Raw genomic sequence first — 20,667 nt, 5'->3', positions numbered from 1 at the left:
GTCTACAGCGCTCTTCTACGCAAGAGATTTAGCAACAGAAATTATTAGCACATTTAGAAGGAAAGATTGAGTACACAGAGAAAATAGAGGGATCAGTGATTTCTTCTTCAGTACTTCTTCTATTTAGGAAAAGAGAAGTCTATTTACTGAGCAAATATAATCATCTGTAAGCTACATTACTGCCAGTTCACGTAATGCTATCTTATTGACAAATCAGAGGAAAACCACAGAGGAGCAACAAATAATAATTATAACAAAGATGACACTTATGTAGCACTTTGATGATCAAAGCTTTTTACATATATTATCTAATGCTCATAACACCCCTCTGAAAAAGGTAATTTACATAAAAATATGAAGGTGCTGTAGGAAATATATCAAGACAGACTAAAATAACCAAATGTTTTTATACCTTGGCTAAGGCCGCTGTACCCTAATGTTAGCAAGAAGCATAACGTTCTAAAAGCACATAAACTTCAGGCAGGGAGAAGAACTCTTCAGGATGGTACAAGATTATAACCAAGACTAACAACATTAAACTGAACTAAGGAAATTTAGCATGAATATGCAAAGTAAACGTTTGATTGGATATGTTTGATTTTCTGTCATATTGTGGCAAGTGAAGAGAAGTGGCGAAAGCCCCAGTGGCTGGGACATTTACAAATGCACAGCAAGGAAAAAGAAACCTACTAGGAAACAACCATGCACTGGCCTTGCGCATGAAGCAGTGAAATATACAAGCTTATCTAACAGGTCTTTTCCATCTCTAACATCCATAAATTTGTGAACTAGGAATCTTTGTGCCATTCCAACAGCTACAAGTAGTAAAACTTGCCCTATCTACCACCAGGACATGAAGATTCCCTATCATATCATACTATCATGTCACATCTGGGATCAGAATGAGCCTTTACCACAGGAGTGAGGAGGAGGACACTGAGGATCAAGTTGCAGCAAACATCTGGAGCTCTCCGAAAGCATTTGGAGAGCTACAGCCTATGACTTGTAGAATAGGCTTACAGCTCCATGGTTAGTAATAGCAAATTGATGTACATTGTTAACACCTCCATATGGCAGAGCAAGATGTTTGGTTCATTCAAGCAAGTGGTCATATGGCCCTCATTCACCTCATACTGAAGTTCCACCACCTACCACATAGGTTCTAACCTTCCTTGTTTGAGAAAGATTATTGGGAAGATGGAGGCAAAACAGCTCAAGTCTTATCTGAAGAGCTAACTTTCTTCACACCTTTCAATATGGCTATGGGCCTAAGGAAGGCATAAAGACTGCAATGCTCGTTTCCTGTTAACGATGGTCAAAGTCTGTTGTCCATGCTGATTCAACAGCTTCCAGTAGGGGCAAACAAGTCCTGCTTAAGTATATATTCTGTTCTTGAGCTATTGTTTTTCCTCAATGATATCAAAGAGGATGGAGTTAGGTTACTGCTCATCCGCCTTGACAGCTCTCTATTGCTAGGTAACACAAAAGTCTATTATGACACTGCACCCATTCAATATGTGTGCATGAAGCCACTGGGAGAGATGATTAGGTGAGTCAGGCTACAAACCTACGAATACACGGATTACACTTAGCCCTATGTTTTGTTTTCAACAGATCTGGCTAGTGAGAGGGCCAAGTGGCTTTGCTCTGGAATTTGCTTACTTCATTAATCCTACCACACCAGATTTCGCTCACCTTCACATTTCAAGAAATTTGCAGAGCAAAGGCCTAACTATTCACTCAGGATTTTACACAATAACGATTCATTCCTGGTTAGTAAAGAGGAGTAAAGGAGTTCTGTTTGAGCCAACTCTTGTCTATACTGTAATTTTTTAATTTTGCTAGTTTAAAATTATTGTACATGGGCCCAAAAGATACAGAAATAGAACTGAAACAAAGGAGATAAAACCATACCATTTAAGTCTGCATTTTCAAATCTGACCCAGACTATTTTTTCTTTTTCTTCTGTTGGTGGAGTTCCACTGTAGGCCTACACAAAAAAGAAAGAAAGCTTGAAAGAAAATAAACAAAAGTATAATATCTTTATTTTTTGCTCTCTGTATACAGCACATCGGGTAATGCAAGAAAAACAAGAATTGTTGCATATATCTTACACTCTCCATATTTCTGGGAGGTTTTCAGAGGAGTGGTTCCCTGATCAACACATTTCATCTTAAATATAATTCAACTAGTGTAGCAACACTTATTAAAGTAAAAGTGGCAAGACACAAACAACCACAGACCTTCCGGGTACAGGGAATAAAAGCCAACTGGCTCCTAAGAAACATAAACCTTGTATTAAATTGGACAAATCAAAAAAGATAGTTGTTTCTATAATCCTTGATTTTGTCAATTTAAACTATTTTGAAACAGAATAAAAAGAAGATCTTTAGAGAGAGGTATATTTATTCTTTTAATTCCTTTTTGACTCAGTTAAACAATTTATAAGCAAGGCTAAAAAAATAGAAACCTTTCTTTCCTATGAAGCTCATTCCTACTGCGACATTTTAATTATATACCTATGATTTTAATATAACCAAAATATTTACGTTTGAAAGAGAATGCACTGTAACTCAATCAAAGTAGATCCATACTTCAGTTAAACATATTCTACAGATGCCCCTAAAGAGATGAGGTACAAAGAGAAATTGGAATGAAGCTTCTTGACGGTTCTAGACAACCTAAGTTTTACAGTTCTCAGGAGAAATGGCAGTAATCCGAATATGAGTTACAGAGGAAATACTATTGTTTCCAACTGAATTATTGCAAGATACTGTGCAGCATTTTGCATTAAATATGAAAAGAACTTGTATAATCACTGTGTGCATTCTGGACAAGCAACAATATGTACTCAAAATGTAAATAAAAAATTAGTGTTGGTATTATTTTTCAAAACAAAGCATGTTCCATGCCTACAAGGCAAATTGACTTGTAAAATATAACAAAGAGTGCATCTGTTTAACTATGGAGAAAAAATACCTGAGTATAGGAACTGGTTAAAACACAACAATTCTTTCAATAAAAGTTTGACTATCCTTACTTTTACACCACAGCTTGAATCACAACATGAAAAAATGCATTTGGCAAATTACTAATAGTCAGAATCGTCAGTGGGAAACTTTTCCTAACAGGAGTCAGGGTATGCCAATTTCTTTTTAAAAAGAAATTTCTAGCTTGTATAATTAACTATTTATTATTATTATTAACTGATTCCAGCTATGAATCAATGCAATGTTACCTATCTGAGTGTACAGGTAAACAGTTACAGTTCCTCTACTACTGTCCACAGCTTTCCCAAATACCAGGAGCATGAAATTAATCTCACTCATCAGTTTCAGCCTGCTACTTAGAACCCTGTGGGCAGCAGTGAAGTGACCACAGCCATATCAATTCATTCTGCAGTTACTTGGGAAAGCTAGAAACAACAGAGCACAAAAGGACCAGGGCTATTCTTAGGGGAGAATGACCCAAGATATGGAGCCTGGGGGGGAAAAGAAGAATGAGAGATTCATGTGTTCCTCTCCGTCACAGCAGGCTGGAGAAGGGGTAAATTAGCAAATCTCCTCCAGTCAGCAGCAACCTGAAGCTTCTGAGGCAAGTGGAGAAAAGAAGAGAGGAAGAGGAAAAGAAGAAAAAAAAAAAAAAAAAAAAAAAAAAACCTCTCCTCTTTTCCAGCAAATGTTAAACTTGCAAAACAAGCAGGTGTGTATCAAACTTTTCTGATGCCTACTAGCCAAACATTGACACAAAAACACACGAGTTCCTAAGCATGATCCAGAAATACCAGCTTGGTAGGAGTCCCAGCAATTAGGAGGGCTGGGCTTCCCACAAAAGTGCTGTCTATCCACCTCACAAGTAGGCCTCTGCCTTTCATTGCTACCACTGCCACATCTTTAAGTAGGCAGCAAATTTAACCCTCTCTCACTAGTACATACATGATACATTTTTCATGCCTTGTTTTTAAATACTTTGGGCAAGACTTTGAACTGACTAGTGATTTTGGGTGTCCAATAGGAAACACCTCAAAGGTACCTGATTTTCAGACAGCATGCACTTTCTGAAAGTCAGGCCCTTTTAAGGTGTCAAAGATAGGGGACCAAAAAATTTTTTTGAAGAGCTCAAAATTACCTGTCAGTCACTTTTAAAAAATTTGGTTTTTGTTCTTTGCATAAATTGGACCAAAATAACACTATGTAGCTGCAACTTACTTATATGTATTACTAGCACTGTGAAGAGAGTGGGGTTTTTTTAGTCCCTTACCTGTGGCACAACATCTTGAAGAAACGTAACAACACTTTCCATATATGACTGTTCCCTGGAAAAGAAGAGTTCTTAATTACTGTGAGTCTAAATACAGACATAAATACATTAACTATTACATATCACTGGGGAAAATAAGGCAGGCTATGTCTTGGTTTAGATTATCTGCAAAGAATGACTGGCAATTCATTGGCTGATAACTGCACAGAAAATTACATTTGCCTTGACCGGTGGGGAAACCTCCAATTCCAGTCTGTATGTTTTTTTTACAAATCTGTGGGGTTACATTTTGGTTTTTACATTGCACACCTACTGAACTGCATTTATAATTATTCCACTTAGAAAAATATCGTGTTACCCCTTGACAGTATGTAATTCAAGGTATAATAGAACCTCAAAATTACAAAACACTTCGGGAATGGAGGTTGTTCAAAGCTCAGAAATGTTTGTAACTTTGAACAAAAGGTTATGGTTGTGCTTACAAAAGTTTCCAATCGAATATTGACCTAATACAGCTTTGAAATTTTACTCTGCAGAAGAAAAATGCTGCTTTTAATCATCTTAATTTAAATGAAACAAGCACAGAAACAGTTTCCTTACCTTGTCAAATCTTTACTTTAAGACTTTCCCTTTATTTTAGAAGTTTTATGTTTAACATAGTACTTTCTTTTACAGTATTTGCCTTTGGGGAGTAGTTGGGGGGGCTCTAATGCCTGATTGCATACTTCCAGTTCCAAATGAGGCATGTGGTTAACCGGTCAGTTCGTAACTCTGGCGTTCGTCACTCTGAGATTCTACTGTACCCTACAATACCCATAAAGTCTGGAAAATTTAGCACCTTATTATTTGATAAACTGCCTATCCCACACTGGTCAGAAAGTAAGGGCACTGAAGTCTGCAAAGGATTAAGAAGTCTCTGCCTGTCACATGTCACGGCAAAGTGTAAAAGGAAGGGAAAGTTCGATCAAAGGAGAAGGCTGTGTCCTCTTCCCTCCTGGCTGGTTAAAGCAAGCAAAGCCTTTGGGAATTATTCTTCGGTGTTTTTCATTTGCTTTTTGTTTTGTGACTGATTTGTGGACAATAAAACAAGCCCTGAAGAAAGGGCATTAAAAGACTAATAGCTGAAACATTATTTCTCTTCCTGGGCTGGGGAAACTACCCGCCAGCTTACATATATTAGGCACTACCATGAAGTTAAGAGATGCTAGAAATTTCTACTATCTGTTCCCAAGATAAAGCTGGCTCAGATTAGTGGGAAGGCATTTTCAGTAGAGGTCTTAGGCTGTGGAACTCATTCCTCTTAGCAATTCATTATCAGCTGCAATTTAGAGTGCTATGGGGTATAGTGCAAGGCAAATTTGTTCTGATAGACTTTAAATAAGGTTTTTATTAAAGTATCTTACATAAGAGAGAGGTGAGTGTCTCAGATATGCTGTGTAGCTGCTGAACCACAAAATACATAGACTGACCAGTATAATGCTAGTCATCTAACTTGGCAATGGACATGTGCAGCTGCTCATATCATTTTTTAAAAGTTAGTGGTGATTCTAAATTTTATTCAGCTAACTCTCCAACAACTTTGACATACTTCAGATTGATGATTATTTTGGTACATAGTCAATCTGTTTTAACACAACGACTTAAGCGTTAAGTCTAGAATTACCAGTAGCAGCAAATACAACTTGTTGCCACTACTGCCCTTGCTGCTGGAACAAAGAAATCCAGATTCCTGCTACCAAAAGGCTCAGCCACTTTCCTTCTATATAGAACTGTGTAAAAATCTTGTCCACATAAAATGTTGGTGACATTCAGTACTTGGAAGGCTTTGTTCTCTCCAGTCATGACAGCACTAAGGAAGGAGATGTAAGTTTCTGCATACACTTTAATAACAGGTCAGTCCTACAGCTCCAGGGACATCAGTTCTAAAAATAGCAAGTTGCCTGCCCTGTGAAATGAAGGCAAATCTGAAAAATTGTTCCTGAAGATCAAGAAACGGTTTATTCTGGACCAAAACTGACAAAAGTGGATAAAAAGATTACTGAGTTAAAGATAGTTTATCCTAGAGGTTAGGGCAGAGCACTTTAAGACAAGACTCCTGCTTTCTATTCCTGATTGACTCATTGTGTAATCTTGGCCAGGTCATGATCTCTGTCCCTCTATAATCATGTCTATGTTACAGGATAATTAAAACCTAATTCCTGTTTATGTATACTAGCCTTAACAAAAGGGTGGTAACGTCTTCATTTCATAAATGTGTGCTGATGTTTTCCAAAGTATATCTTTAATGAGTAAACCAAGCAGGCATGCTTTGGGAATGTTTTGTTCGATGTCCGCGCACTAAACCTCTCTTGGAAAGAAATTAAGCAATGGTTAGCAGACAGAATGCTGAAGGCTAAGAACTTCTGAGAGAATTTCTTCTTTGATTTTTTTTTTAAATAAGTACAACTATGAAACTTCTAATTAGTTTTTAGCAGGGTAATTGATAAATCAATAGTTGAAGTAGTTCTCAAGCTAGCTTCTCTTTTGTATATGCTTCTCTTTTTTTGTGGGTTGGCAAGATGCTCTGCCATTTGTTTGATAACCTATTAATTCAAAATGAGGGCAGGAGGTTCAAGTTTGTAGCATGCTACCCCCAAAAAATCAATTCTGAGATAAAGGATGAGTGATGTACCCATACCTGAGACATGGAGGTTGGGAAAACATAACCTGGAAAATAATCACCACACAAAAAGCACATAAACAAATATTCTTATAGAGCTTTTCTTTTTTAATTACTGTTTTTCCAGAGCACAAGCTCACTCCACAGAATAAGTTACTACAAAAAAACAGAACTGCATTTTATTTGCTCCTGCTAAAAAGTGAATCCTGAGATCTAAATAGACAGTCATCCTCATCATTATCATTGTACGTATTTTGTCAGCTTTTATAAGTAAAGTACAAGATGCAATACCATAGCAAAATAACTAGTCAGCAGCATAATGCCACCACTGAGAAAATTTCACCCATTCTGCTACAAAAGAACTTATGACAGGCAAAGCCAGGACTACACAAGTTTTCTGGTTACTCTAATTAAGGATGTTCACCATTCAACCATTGACATGTGAAGGTAACTTAGGGGACACTTGGAAAGGTAGGAAAGTCTGTTACACACTGTGTTTTGGAGGGACATATGTAACTACATTTTTTTTTAAATCTTCACTGTACTTGTCTTTTCTGTTCTCCTGAGCGAGCAGTACACTGAAATCCACAACAACCCCACTTACTGAGACAGTGACGATAACAGGAACTTTGTACCTTTTAATATAAGAATGGAACAAAGAGAGACAGCAGTGGGAGGGAAATCAACAAATTCCCACTAAGCACAAGTTGGTTATGTCTCAGTTGTATCTAGGACTGAGTTTGTTTAGCAAGCAAACATGTTTTGCAATCTTTTCTTGTTTATTTATAAAGCGTTCAATCATCTACCCTGTAACTTGTAAGGTTGGTGAACATTTTGACCTACCAATCTCAAATGTATCCCTTTCAAAGAGAATGCCTGCTGTGTATAATCTTGTAAATCTGGAAAGAGGCATTTATTTAATTTCTTTTGCTGGAAAATACTGAACACAACAAAACTGTGCTGTTTAGGACAGGAAGTTGCTGTTGATTTTGAGGGGACCACATTAGTGCCATGTACTTGTTGTACAGGAATATTCTAGGGATTTCAGACAAAGATAACTGGACATCTTCTAAAACATGCTTACGTGACAGCCTGTGGGCGAACCACAACTCCCCCTGTACATCGACTAGGGCGGCGAGGAGATTCTGTTGCCATCGTTGCTCTGCAGATACCTATGGGCAGTAGATTTTTTTTAAATAATCATTTATAGGGAAATGTTTATTTATTTCAGTCAATTTCTCTAGCTAGGATGACTGTAAGCTCTTCAAGAGAAGGGACCATTCTCTCAGATACATCTAAATCACTATACCCACCTCTGGCACTGTTTAAATAAATCTCTGCTTGTTTAATATCCCAATCTACTCCACAGAAAAAAAAAGGGAAAACAAAATCTTGCATGATAAAATGAGTTTTATTTCAAGAAACTATGTATTATGTAAACTGCACATATGCATCAACATCTTAGGAAAATATATAACAACAAATTTTATAAATATACTAACTGCAGTACACCAGGTCAAGAGCAGCATTTAATCATGAGATATTGACCAAAAAGAATACACACATACATTATAGAAACATAAGACTTTTAATCACAATGAATATGCTCTTGGGAAACAAAACATTCAGGAAGCAATCACAATGGATAGGGTTAATACCAATGCATAAGATTTCACACACAAAAAAGCATTCTCCTTTCAGTTGTTCAGAACAATTCAGATCAGTTCTCTTACATAGAAAAACCAAAACAGTTTTACCCACAAGGCAAAAGGCATTGACTGGACACCAGTAATTATGACAGGTCCTAACCATGCCCCTCAACAGCTTCTATCATCCAATTAGCAATTAAGCAACAACAAAACAACAGTTGAATCCAGGTCACTGCAACCACATTACCCAAGGTAGTAGTCATTATTTAGTGTTGCATGTGTGCATGATACTTTGTACAGAAAATAAAGACTGGAGATGAAACCCTGACACCACTAACTTCAATGGGGCCACAATTTGATCCATGTTCCAAGCATTTTACAGTCTAAGAGACACACAGGGGAGTTGTTCCGAGCCCAGTGGTACAGCTGTACCAGTTAGTGCCTGCTGTCATTCAGCCATGAGCACTGCTACCTGCAACAGAACTCTGGCTCTTGTGCCACCAGAGTCCCAGGGTGGAAGAGAGCCTGAAGTGCATGGCTACTGGGAATCACTAGTTGAGTACTGAGAAACCCCACTGGCAATTCTTGAGCTGGGAGATTGAGTCTGACCAGCCTCCCACGCTTGTGTTCCCCAAAACTGCAACCCAGATACCACAGCTCACCAGACCAGTCCAATTTATTTTACTCCTCCTTACTCAGGCACCTTCAGTCTCTCCCCTCACCTTAGCCCTCCCTTCCTCCACCCCCGTACATCCCTATATCACATCCCTCCTCACCCCTCCTGCCTCCCCTGCCCCATCCCCTTTTCCCAGACCCTTCCCCTTACACCCCCAACCCCCATCACCCCCTACCTCCCCTCCCTTCTATTTCTTTCCCTATCCCCACCCTCTCTCCCATCCCCCTTCCTGCCATGCCCCATCACCCAACATCTTCCTTTCCCCAGCCTTTCTCCTTCCTTCCTTGTCACCACCCTAGCTGTTCCCCTTCCTCCATACCCCCATCTGCCCTCCCCAGACCCATCTCCTTCCTCCCTCCCCCACCCCCTCTTGCACTTCTACCCCTTCCTCCCCTGCCCCCACCCCATCCCTTCCTCCCCTGCCCCTGCCACTCTTCCCGTTCCTCCCCTGCATCCTCCCCATTTCCCACCCCTGCTCCCTCCTCCCCTATTCTCCTCTCCCACCCCCCTCCCTGACCCTTCTCCTTCCTCCCCTATCCCCACCCCTCACCCATCCCCCTTCCTGCTATATCCCATCACCCAACATTCTCCTTTCCCAGCTTCTCTCCTTCCTTCCGTCACCACCCTAGCTGTTCCCCTTCCTCCCTACTCCCATCTGCCCTCCCCACCCCATCCCTTCTTCCCCTACCCCTCCCCTGCCCTATTCTCCTCTCCCACCCCCCTCCCCTGACCCTTCTCCTTTCTCCCTGCCCCACCCCCTCTCGCACTTTTACCCCTTCCCTCCCTGTCCCCACCCCCTTCTCCCACCCCTGCTCCCTCCTCCCCTGCCCCATTCTCCTCTCCCACCCCCCTCCCCTGACCCTTCTCCTCCCTCCCCTCCTCCACCAGTCCCCTCCCCTTCTATCTCCCGTTTCCCATCTCCCCGTCCCCGCCCCCCCTTACCTGCTGCGTTGCTCCTTCGCCCTGGCTCCTCACTGACAGTGTTTGGGACCCTCTCGGGGACTGACACCTAGCACACGCTTACCCCAACAGCCAATCACGACGCAGGAGAGGCAGGCCCTTCTGTCCTGTCACCCAATCCCACACCCTCGGATGGAGCAAGGGGCGGGACACCGATGACATGAATGTCGATTGCACCCGCTCATTGGCCAGGCTAGGTTGAGAGAACAGAGCGCAGCCTGGGCCCGTTGAGCTTTGTTTACATCCAGATCTCGCGAGAGCCCTCGTGAGACCCCCGACGCACGTGCTCGGAGGCAAGGCCCAAGGATCCTGTCAGTCACGGAACAACGGCCAATCAGAAGAAAAGATCTTCGACACCGCCCACATCAAGGCGCTAGAGTCCTATTATACCGTCCGCTGCGTCACTCTGTAATCCCGGAAGTGGCCTGGCTGAGGCAAGGACAACAAGGCCCCGGCAGTCCCGCCCGTCTCCGGGCCCGGGCGGGTAGACGCCGCCCCGCCATGCGGTGGATAGAGCGGGACGGGGCTTGACAAGGCCAGGCTGAGAGGCCCGGGGACGGGATGAGGCGAGTCCTGGCCCCGGAAAGGGGGAGTCACAGCAGGACCCCACCCCGGTACTGGAAGCTACCGTGTCATAACGGGACAGGCTGGCCGGGCCCGCGCGTGCTGGCCCGAGCCGCGTGTGTCGGGCGGGTAACAGCTCCACCCGCCTGCGCCAGGACGGTCCTGAGCTAGTGTCCCGAATGCGCTGGCGCAGCGCGGTGAACGAGGGCAGCCCAACGAAAGTGACCCTGGAGGCGGGGAAACACATCAGTTAGCACGACCGGCTGTGGTGACATCAGGGCTAAGATGGCCACTCTCGCTGCAGCAGCCCGATGGATTAGACACTAGATTTCCTTCCCACTTCCATACATACATTCTGGAATCAGCCTCTCTGGGACTATGCTGCGTGTAAAACAAAACCCCGACAACTGCTGCCTTCAGCGGGCATACTGCAACGGCCTTGTCATCACAGAGCTGTGTGATCCAGCTTAGAAATAAAATGCCATGCACAGAACAAACACTTGCATCACCCTTCCCTTACATTTACAAGATGACTGCAACTCTTGTAGAGCCATGTGCCATCAATAGGGAAACTCATACTCAGAAACCACAAACTACACCACCACAAGTTTCCATCATCCAGAAAGATTCAGTTGTGTGATTACTGATCTACATCATTTGTAGAAGAGTGAATACAAGTTAGGCCTTTGACAGAAAAAGAAGAGTAGAGGGTTCCTAACTGGAAAAGATGCAGTGTTTCTCAAGCGTAGCCACTTGTAGCCACCAGGGGCTTCTCTTGCAGCAACAGCCTCCTGGGTGATTGTGGGGAAGCAGCAGCCCCACCCCAGGGCTGCCAGCAGTGGTTGGCCCATGGCCGCCTCTGGGGGAGACAGAAAAGCTGGAGGAGCAGACAACTGGTATGAGTTCCCCAGCATCCTAGAGGTGGTGCAGTTGGGCTTCAGCCTTTGGGTGGCAGGCTCCACCTATGGGGCTTTGGGCTCTGTTCCCTGGGAATGGGGGGTTGGGCTCCATTCCCTGGCTGTGTGGTGATGGGCTCTGGCCCCAAGCTCACCCTCCCCAATCACCCTGGTACCACCCAACGGCTCCCCATCCAGGGCTTAATGTGTCCCCAAGCTTACTGGGACTAATACATCTGCTGTGAAAAATGATATTTTTATGGTGGTTAATATCACCTTTCACATCACACTTACCACCTAGCAAGTCTTTTTTTAAAAAGCAATCAAAAGAAACAAGAAGAAAAAAGACAAGAACATACAAAGCACCTTATTTGTGTTTCTGTTTTGTTTAGGTCCAGTAAAGAATAGAGACAACTGTACATTATTTTCATTACTGAGTCTGCAAACAAATTACTATGATTTGGACATGTATATGTGGATATTTATTTTTCCTCAAGTTAAGTATTTTAGGAAAAATTGTCAGAGAGGCCACCAGCAAGACTTGGTGGCCGCACTCTGACTCCACCAAAAATGTATTGTGAGAATTCCTTATGCTGAGAGGTACTAGGGATGGCAGTCACAATTAACAATTGTCAGGATGAGTTAATCAGAAGCCCTCCACTTAAGACAAAAAGGGATCGTGAACTTGTCCAAGAGTTTGGGCTGAGGTGATGGTGATCTTCTGCTGAGTGGTGTTTGTGTGGGTACATGTAGGAAGGCAGAAGAGGAAAAGCAAGCAAGCCAGGCATTAACTGGTGAGTGCCATGTGTGATCCTAGAAAAAGCTAGGCAGAGACTTTTTTGGTCTGTTCAGTTGGCTAACAAGACTGGGGGCTGTAAGCTAATGAACTGTTCCTGTTGTGGCTGGTTCTTCTTAGACTCAGAGTCTTGTAAATAAACAAGATTACATCCAAGAAAATACCATATTCCATCAATGTGTTACCAGCTAGAACATCCCCAAAGCCCCAAACGTTGACTAGACACTCAGGTCACAGAGGGGCAATGCTTCTAACAAACCTATCCTGTATTAGATACATTTGGAGTTAGAAAATACAAGGACTCTTCCTTTCCAGCCTGAAGAAATGTTCAAACGTTAAGTTCCTATATCTATTAGCTGTTGCACAATAGAGAGTTGCCCTTACAGGAAAAGAGCTGGACTTTTTGGTTCAATAGGTTAGACTGCACAATGGTGACTTGAATTACACACACACACACACCCCCTAAAACCACTAGCTGATAAACAGATAACTTCCTCCTTGCACATAATATAATTTTGTTTCACAACGAAAAATGTTTGAAGGCTATGACTCAACAGGCCTAATCTGATTTAGTGCTGCCTCTTAAGGAGGGGAGTCAGCTGTAAATTTTATTTTTTTCCTCATCCTGATTGACTAATTAACTTATGTAGAGACAAATGACATCAAAATAGGCAAAGCTGAGAAAAGGGTAAGCTCTAGCCACTTTACAATAGCAAGCAAAATACATTTTAAAAAATGGTAGGGAATGTTTGCTCTGGGGAATCTCCATTTGCAATTGCAAAAGTTTTATTTGTACTACTTCCTTTCATATAATTCTCATTGCTTATTTTATTCAAAACTAAGAAAGCAAACATTAAACTGATGACATCTGCCACTGCAAATGGAGAAAACCCTGCAGCCCCAGATGAGTACTATGGGAAACAGGAGGAATGAGGGGAACGGGTGTCAAGGAAAAGAGGTCACACCTGAGTGCATGTGCTTGATGATATATTCAAATTTTGCTTCAACATAGTCAGAAAAAAGTGAACATATGCCAGTGTATACAAAGTCTTTTTTCTTCAGTGTATTTGCATGTAACTTGTGATAGAGATTCACATAATTCTTAATGTGTTACAGCCGGGTTTTTCTTGTGGGGGAAAAAAGTCATTCTTTTAAAAAAAGACTGAACATTTCACCAGTCTTTCACTACAAACCTGTAACAGCCTGTAGACTGGTGAAGAGTTGTTTGAATTCCATAGCAGATAGGCAGCTAAATAGGAACTATTAAATGCTTTGAAATTTAGAGATGAAAAATGCAGTTATTCATTTAACTGGTTTACTAAGCAAGAATCAAAATTAAAGCCAGCAGTTAATATTTTACTTATAATATTATAGATCAGTAAGTCAAATATAGCTACTCGATTGCTAGTTTAAAAACTGCTCTTTTGTGTATGAATTTCTGTGCAACAGTAAAAATCATGATCCCTACTAAAAACTGTTAATCATGAGTTACAATCCCATAGTATGAGAAATAATTTCTTTTAAGGACCAACCTAGACCATACATTATTTATATCTGTAAGAGATGTTATTACATTCATTGGATGAAAGAGAATTATACATTTTCAGAAAGCCTATGATTCCATTTGAGGTTTCTGTAGCCATGGTAACATGTAGGTAGCAGAGCTAATTTTAGCCTGTGGTTTCATTGTTCCAGTATTAAAGAATTAGGTTCCAAAAATATAATCCTGGCCATTGATGTCATTCTAGAAGACTGGCCTTTTCCTTGCACATTTAAAAGCAAGTCACATGTAGGAGCCATCTGACCATAACGTACCCACCTAACACAAAACACATTTGGTATAAAATGCCATAGTGTATATTGGGTCCATAGCCAAACCAGTACCTGGAATGTTCTGCACCACAAAACGTAAATTAGGATAAAGATAAAGCAAGCACAATGATTAAAGAAACTATAGACGACAGAAGTGACCAGCTCAGAAAAACATGCCTCCCCCACCCCCCAAGAAAAGTGAAAAAAGGTCTGTCAAGTGATCATAAAAATATTGACCAGATTGAAAGACTGCTCAAACACAGACAAACAGGCTTTGGTGGACACCTTCAGGGAAAACACTCTACAGGCTGGGTTTCTAAACCAAGAAGTTCTTGCTCACAGCCCGAGACCTTGAGAGAAATAAAGGCCAAACCAATTAACTCCAAATGCATTAGAAAGACACAGCAGGACAGAATTTTAATATGTTACCATAGAATAGTAATTAAAGATGGAAGGAACTTAAGTCATCAAGGCAAGTGCCCGCCATTAGAATATGCTGTTTGAGTAAAGCAGGTTGATTGAACACTGTATTTGCCTATGTCCCTTTACAAATTCTATATAGTACTACAGGAACAATACAGATCTTAACTTCCAACTGAAAAATGCAAATACAGTAACATTCTGTCAACTGAGGAGTTACACATTACCAGAAATCCAGTCAGTCAATCTGTGCACTACCAGTACTGTTAGTGACTCAATAAGTTTAGCCCAAAGTACCATGTTAATACTAACATGTTGAGCAGGGAGCTAGCAAAATATGTATACTAACCATGTTTTGAAAAAGGCTGTAGTAATTACTTCGTTCAGTGTTGTGAGGATTAATTTGTAAAGCAGGTCGAGTTGCTCTGTCAAAAGACACTGTAGAATGTTAACAGTCAAACTGCATAAATATTTAAGATTAAATGTAACCGGTTAATGCTTAATTGAATTTAAATAATCCAAATAAAGAGGAGCTGTTTTGAAACTTTCCACAGACGCAGAAATAAGCCGAGTTCAGTGGTTTTAACTGGTTCAATTTGCTTTTGAGGCTTCATTTCTGAAAAACTGCACATAATTTGAATAAAATGAAAGTGCATAAATCTTACATCTTCAGGTCAAATAGCAGCCCACCGGGATGACATACACTTCATCTTGCTCCGAGTGGCTAAGATCGTTACAGATCAAGACAGAGTAATGGACTCTGAAGTCATTTTTATTGGCCACAGCAGTAGAATTAAAAATAAAGGCAATCTCATTTCAAACTCATTTAGCCACGTTTCACTCATGGACCAAATTTAATGAGTTTTTGCTTACCAAAAAAAAAAAAAAAAGTTGGACATCTTTCTTCCCCCATGTAGTAAACTGATAGTGGCTGATGGAAGATAGAGCTCCAATATTCCTGTTACAGAGATTGGGAGTAGATGGTGAGGTGGGAAGAACAGTTATTTGGATACCAATGGCTTTTCAGGATATATTTGTGTTTTACTATAAATTATCCTGCATAACAACTGTTATGGACACTTTATAAAGGTTTGTATGTAGCTATAAATGGCATTAGATCAGTCTGTTTTTTAAACTCAGCATGCACAGAATGAACAGATTGGTGTGCAGTCAAGAAAGTTTTCCCCAACACCATGCTGGCATAAACCTTTGTGGTTTCTTTATCTCCCTCTGAAGCACTGAATAGAGACTACAAAAAATCAGGTGGGCATATCTTCCCTCATCAAAATTTCTTGTGGAGGCAGGCAGGGGGGAGGTAAAGCGTGCAGAGAAGCAGTAGACTTCTGTAATCCAAGTCTGTAATTTCTCATTCCAAAAGTCCTCTCCATGGCACATCACACTATCTACCCCTCCCCCCTCTTTTTTTTTTTTTTAAATAAAGCATAGAATTGGGAACCATTTGATAAAAACGGGGTTTTTTTAAGGACAGAGAAAGAACCATTTAATAGTTGCCCATTACACAAAACCACAGTGTTTAAAGAATTCGAGCATACTTAAAGAACAGAGGCACCCTGAGCAACTTTTCACGTGTTTTATTTAGGTGAACGTACATGTGGTCCACACACTCAATGAAAACTGTAAATCATAAAATAATTTGATGACTTACATTGGAAAGGAATTAGCAGTACCATCAGTTAGTGGAATAACAGAAAATGCCTTTATGGGGCACATATATTAAAAGGAATACCGTTACCGAATGCCTGGATAAAAATACCATAAATTACTACAAGGGATGAGAATGGCTTTGTAGGATGGGTTGGGGTTTTCAGAAATTTAAAAAAAAAAAAATTTTTTTTGCTAAATACTTTGACGATTAAGGTTACAAAAATTACAACTGAGTAAGATACTGCATAGTATTTTAATTAAAATAAATTGATATTGAGGTGTGTAAAGTAACAACATCTCTGCTTCCATTTCATTTCTGAATAGAGAAATCTAAAATTTAAAAACAAAAAATAGGCCTAGAGTATTCTCTAAAAGACACACTTTGGGTTGAAGGTATAGTACTACGAAAATACATATCTTCCATTCTATTTAATAATTTACTTCAGTTAAAAAGTTGTGAAATTCTCATCACAAGAAGCTTATACAAATTCATGACTTTAGTAAATTAACAAAAAAGATTACACATTTTCTTTTAAACAAGGTTTAGCCCTGTTGTAACAATTATACAAGGGGGGGGAAAAAGAGACTACATTTATATGAAGGAGTACAAATTTACACACATTTTACAGCAACTTATACCCTACACATCTACAAAATTCACAGTTATAATACAAGCAGTACAAGGCTGAGAATAAAGCTGTTCGATACCAAAAAGATTTCTACTTTAAAAAAAGATAAACAGGAAAAGTTTCAAATTTCTGCACCAACTTCAAAATTCGAATCAGACCAAACTGTGCTCACACAAACACCCTTCAGCAAACGCATACTGCTTTCCTGGTCTGGTGGAACAGTGAATTGCCAAGCTTCTTCTGTCCCCTCAGGCTTCGCCGCATGCTGAGCTTGTTTGAGTTTTTGCGCTGTGGAGTTGCGGACAGGCTTTCTGGCTGGACACTAATGTTTCGACTCAGGCTACGTCTTGGCTTCTTCAAAGCTGGGCCAGAGTTAGATTCTTCTAATGTCCGTTTAAAGTTTCCTGTAGGTGTCCTCTCCGCTTCTTGGGATTTTGTTTGGCCACTAGGAGACATCTTTAAGCTTTTTTGGTCCGTGCTTGAATTTGCTGAGTTGGAAGGGGAGAGGGTAACTGACAAGCCATTGCTGTAAGATTCATGAATCCTCAAAGCTAGTGTTTTGCTGCAGTTCTCCTCCTGTGGGTCTAGATCCCTAGAGGATGCTACCGCCAACGGTATACTGCTTTTAGCAATCTCACTGGACAGCTCGGAATATTTATCCAAGATCGCATTACTATGCATGAGAGAAGGAACGGGCTCAGAGGAGTTCAGACGTGGCCATAGATCCTCTTCTAGAAGCTGAGATTAAAAAAGAAGGAATTATTTATCCATAAATATCATTATTCCACTTGTGTTACCATTGACCATGGCTAAAGTATGTGGGCGAAAGATACCATACATGACAGCAGATACTAAAGCTTCTTGGAGACGGGTCTAACTCCAGATCCAGATGCAAAACACACCTGAACATTTTCACAGTGGAGTTTAGGCTCTGGATCTAAACTTGCCTGTTTCAGCCCTCCAACCTTACGCAAGTAATTTCCATCAGTAAATCTATGAAAATACGACTGCCATTAGATCTTTCAGAGACCTGTCTCGCCTTAGTTAGCATACGTGTTTTCATTCTCACTGGCGTAAAGTTAATAAGTAAGTCACCGAACTATGGGACCTACTTGCATCTTTCATTACTTTGGAATACCAACACTGAAAAGGATGTCTGCAGTGAATGCTGTGCACTCCCAGTCTTCATCAGTATCCTCTGCAAAATGAAGATGCTACTGCTCTCTTTCCGATGTTTTGTGAGATTGTTTGCAAAGTGCTTTGAAGATTAAAAATGTAATTGAATGGCCAAGTATTATTAGGACAAACAGCAAAAGAACAGGCTCTTTCTCCTGGCCTGGATTACGTTCAGACTTTTTAGTTACTGCTGAACAAGATATCAGGTGCCTGAAGCAATGCTCTGCTGCTGGAGGAATTCTAATGGTTTACAAGGAGATGAAATAAGGGCCTCCCCTGGACAATACTATACTAACCTCTGCATTTGTTTGTTGCTTCCAATCCTTCTAGCTAAGTAACACACTTATTCCTTACAACTGGAGAAAGACTGAATAAAAATTAGGCCTTGGCCTTTTAAAATGCTCTTTATTCAGCAAAGTAAATTTGGCTGTTTTCTGCACAGCAAAATTATTCTGTAATTTGAAGAGCGATCATGTGGTATAATGCACTGGAAGTCAGGAATTTCCTATTTCTAATCCTGCCTTCATTGCTCTCTGTGGTCTTCGGTAAGTCATTTCTATCTCAATTTCACCTTCAGGAAAATAAAGAAGACTTCACTATGTCACAGAAGGGGTGTAAAAACCACTATTTATGTAGTGCCCTTTACATGTAAATGTTGACAAATTATTGAAAGATTCAAATTGTGGAGAAATTCCTGTTTATTCAATGAGAGACCTTCAAAGCATTTTTTCAAGGCCACATCATTTTATGTATTACCGATGTAAGGACAGTAACCCAATGACTATCTTATTCCAGAAACTGTATTATACTGCAAACTAAATGCACCTGCGGTTAGTGCAACTGAAACTGAACGCATTGAAATAATGCAAGAGATCTCAAAATCTAAGTATTTTTGAAATCAGACCTTGAGCAACCATAGCCCAATCTGAAGTCAAAGGGGCCTGTAGTTACTCAACACATCTGAAAAACTGGACTCTAAGCTTTAAAAAACAAAAAAAAAAACAAAAAAACAAAAAAAAACCAACCCATACACACTTCAAAAGACAGTTTGGAGTATCAAAGGGATTTTTTTTCCAGTGAGAAATCTGGACATTACTGAAAGATTATTTTATCGTTGGTGACCCAATGTAAACCAAATTTAGATAGTTATTGCACAAAAACAAACAAAAAAAGAAAAATTCAAACTTTTGAGATGCTGTCAATAGATTTGATGACAGATATTTATGGACAGTACTTTAAAAGTTATTCTTTCACTTAGTTCTAGTCACAACCAAAAACCCGTGTAGTTTACATGGAGGTGCTCTGTGAACTGTTGCCTAACAGGCTCAATTATACTTTTGAGACTGGCTCTTTGTTAAACTTTTAATCTGGCATGTCTTGCTATGCAAGATCCTCACACTATGGCTCTCATCACCAATAGCCTTGCTCAATATGGATAGCTGCAGTAACACAATGATTTGGGGGCACTAAAATGGAAAAAATTAGGAGAGGGAATACAAGGAAATTTAGGTTGGACTGGTGTAATGAAAGAGGAAAAAAAAAAAAAGAACAGAGGGTGTGGACCAGTTAAAATTAATTCCTGGGCAATCAGCTGCTGACAGCAGTAGGAAATTGTTGAGAGTTCTTTTTTTTAAACCTTAGGAATATCTCAAGGACAAATCAGTAACAATTGGCACCAAAAAGGTCTGACTCAGAAACAAGGGGATACTCTTATTTATTAATTCAGGAACTTGGTTTTGGCCTCCATTTTATTTCAGAGATAACCACACTTAGGAAACTTGAAATTGTTAAGACTCAAGGTTACAAATGCGTCTTTAGTTCTTTGAAGATAACAGACAGAGGTGTTTGTTCTTATCAATACTCTCCACTCTTACGCTTTGTCTGCACTATGCACCTTTTAGCGACATGGCTGTGCTGCTACAGCTGTGCCGCTAAAAGGCACGCAGTGTAGCAGCTGTTTTTTGGCAAGAGAAAGCTCTCCCGCCAACAAAAAACTTCCACACCCAATGAGCGGCGGTAGCTTTGTCGGCAGGAGAGTGCTCCTGCCAACAAAGCACTGTTCACACATACACTTTTTGTTGCAAAACTTGTGTCTTTCAGTAGTGCGTTCTGAACGACAAAAGGTTTGTTGTTCAGTTGCCAGCATAGACAAATCTTTAAAGGCCAAGCCACTCCCCACCCCCACCCCCCAAGACATAATCCCCAGGACTAAAATGTAAATAAAAGGAACCATCATCAGTAACCTCTTGCCATTGGCTGACATCTAACACCCATGGCATGCACAGTTTTGATGATGGATCTCAAGCTGGGAAGAAGGCAACTGCAATCCATGAAAACATTAACTATCTGGCTAATTCAGATCAGCTACTTCCCTCTGGTTTTAGGTATTGTGATACTGATCATCTTTCTGGTATGGTTATTAACAGGCGCAAAAACAGATGTTTTTCAGATGGGAGATAAATACTTGCAGTCTCTCTCCATACATGAAAATGCCAGCTTCTTTAC

General features: G+C 40.5%; 2 protein-coding genes and 1 long non-coding RNA gene across 13 annotated transcripts in view; 1 reads left to right on the top strand and 2 right to left on the bottom strand.

Annotated features, from left to right (window-relative positions):
• BCAS3 (BCAS3 microtubule associated cell migration factor) overlaps positions 1 to 10,665 on the bottom strand; it is a 490,501-nt gene extending 479,836 nt beyond the window's left edge. For 8 of the 10 annotated variants that reach the window (XM_050929311.1, XM_050929313.1, XM_050929312.1 and 5 more), the window contains exons 1-4: positions 10,269 to 10,665; positions 8,004 to 8,091; positions 4,261 to 4,315; positions 1,915 to 1,990 (exon numbers count right to left, since the gene is read on the bottom strand). In XM_050929311.1, the coding sequence (XP_050785268.1) occupies positions 1,915 to 1,990; positions 4,261 to 4,315; positions 8,004 to 8,074 (202 nt within the window). In that variant the 5' untranslated portion in view covers positions 8,075 to 8,091; positions 10,269 to 10,665. Of the gene's footprint in view, positions 1 to 1,914; positions 1,991 to 4,260; positions 4,316 to 8,003; positions 8,092 to 8,232; positions 8,278 to 9,040; positions 9,286 to 10,186 lie in introns of those variants that run through there. The other 2 variants (XM_050929319.1, XM_050929310.1) reach the window with 2 other exon arrangements.
• Positions 10,666 to 10,879: 214 nt separating this feature from the next.
• LOC127037516 (uncharacterized) lies at positions 10,880 to 15,545 on the top strand. Its single transcript, XR_007770377.1, has 2 exons — positions 10,880 to 11,689; positions 12,057 to 15,545. It is a non-coding gene; the product is annotated as an uncharacterized LOC127037516 (long non-coding RNA).
• A 724-nt stretch (positions 15,546 to 16,269) lies between these two features.
• Positions 16,270 to 20,667, bottom strand: part of PPM1D (protein phosphatase, Mg2+/Mn2+ dependent 1D) — a 44,918-nt gene continuing 40,520 nt past the window's right edge. For both annotated transcript variants that reach the window (XM_050929326.1, XM_050929325.1), the window contains one exon: positions 16,270 to 17,724. In XM_050929326.1, the coding sequence (XP_050785283.1) occupies positions 17,170 to 17,724 (555 nt within the window). In that variant the 3' untranslated portion in view covers positions 16,270 to 17,169. The remainder of the gene's footprint in view (positions 17,725 to 20,667) is intronic.

This window comes from Gopherus flavomarginatus, chromosome 19 (genome assembly GCF_025201925.1).
Source record: "Gopherus flavomarginatus isolate rGopFla2 chromosome 19, rGopFla2.mat.asm, whole genome shotgun sequence".
In the NCBI taxonomy this organism is placed as follows: Eukaryota; Metazoa; Chordata; order Testudines; family Testudinidae; genus Gopherus; species Gopherus flavomarginatus.
This window is presented reverse-complemented; position numbering and strand designations above follow the sequence as displayed.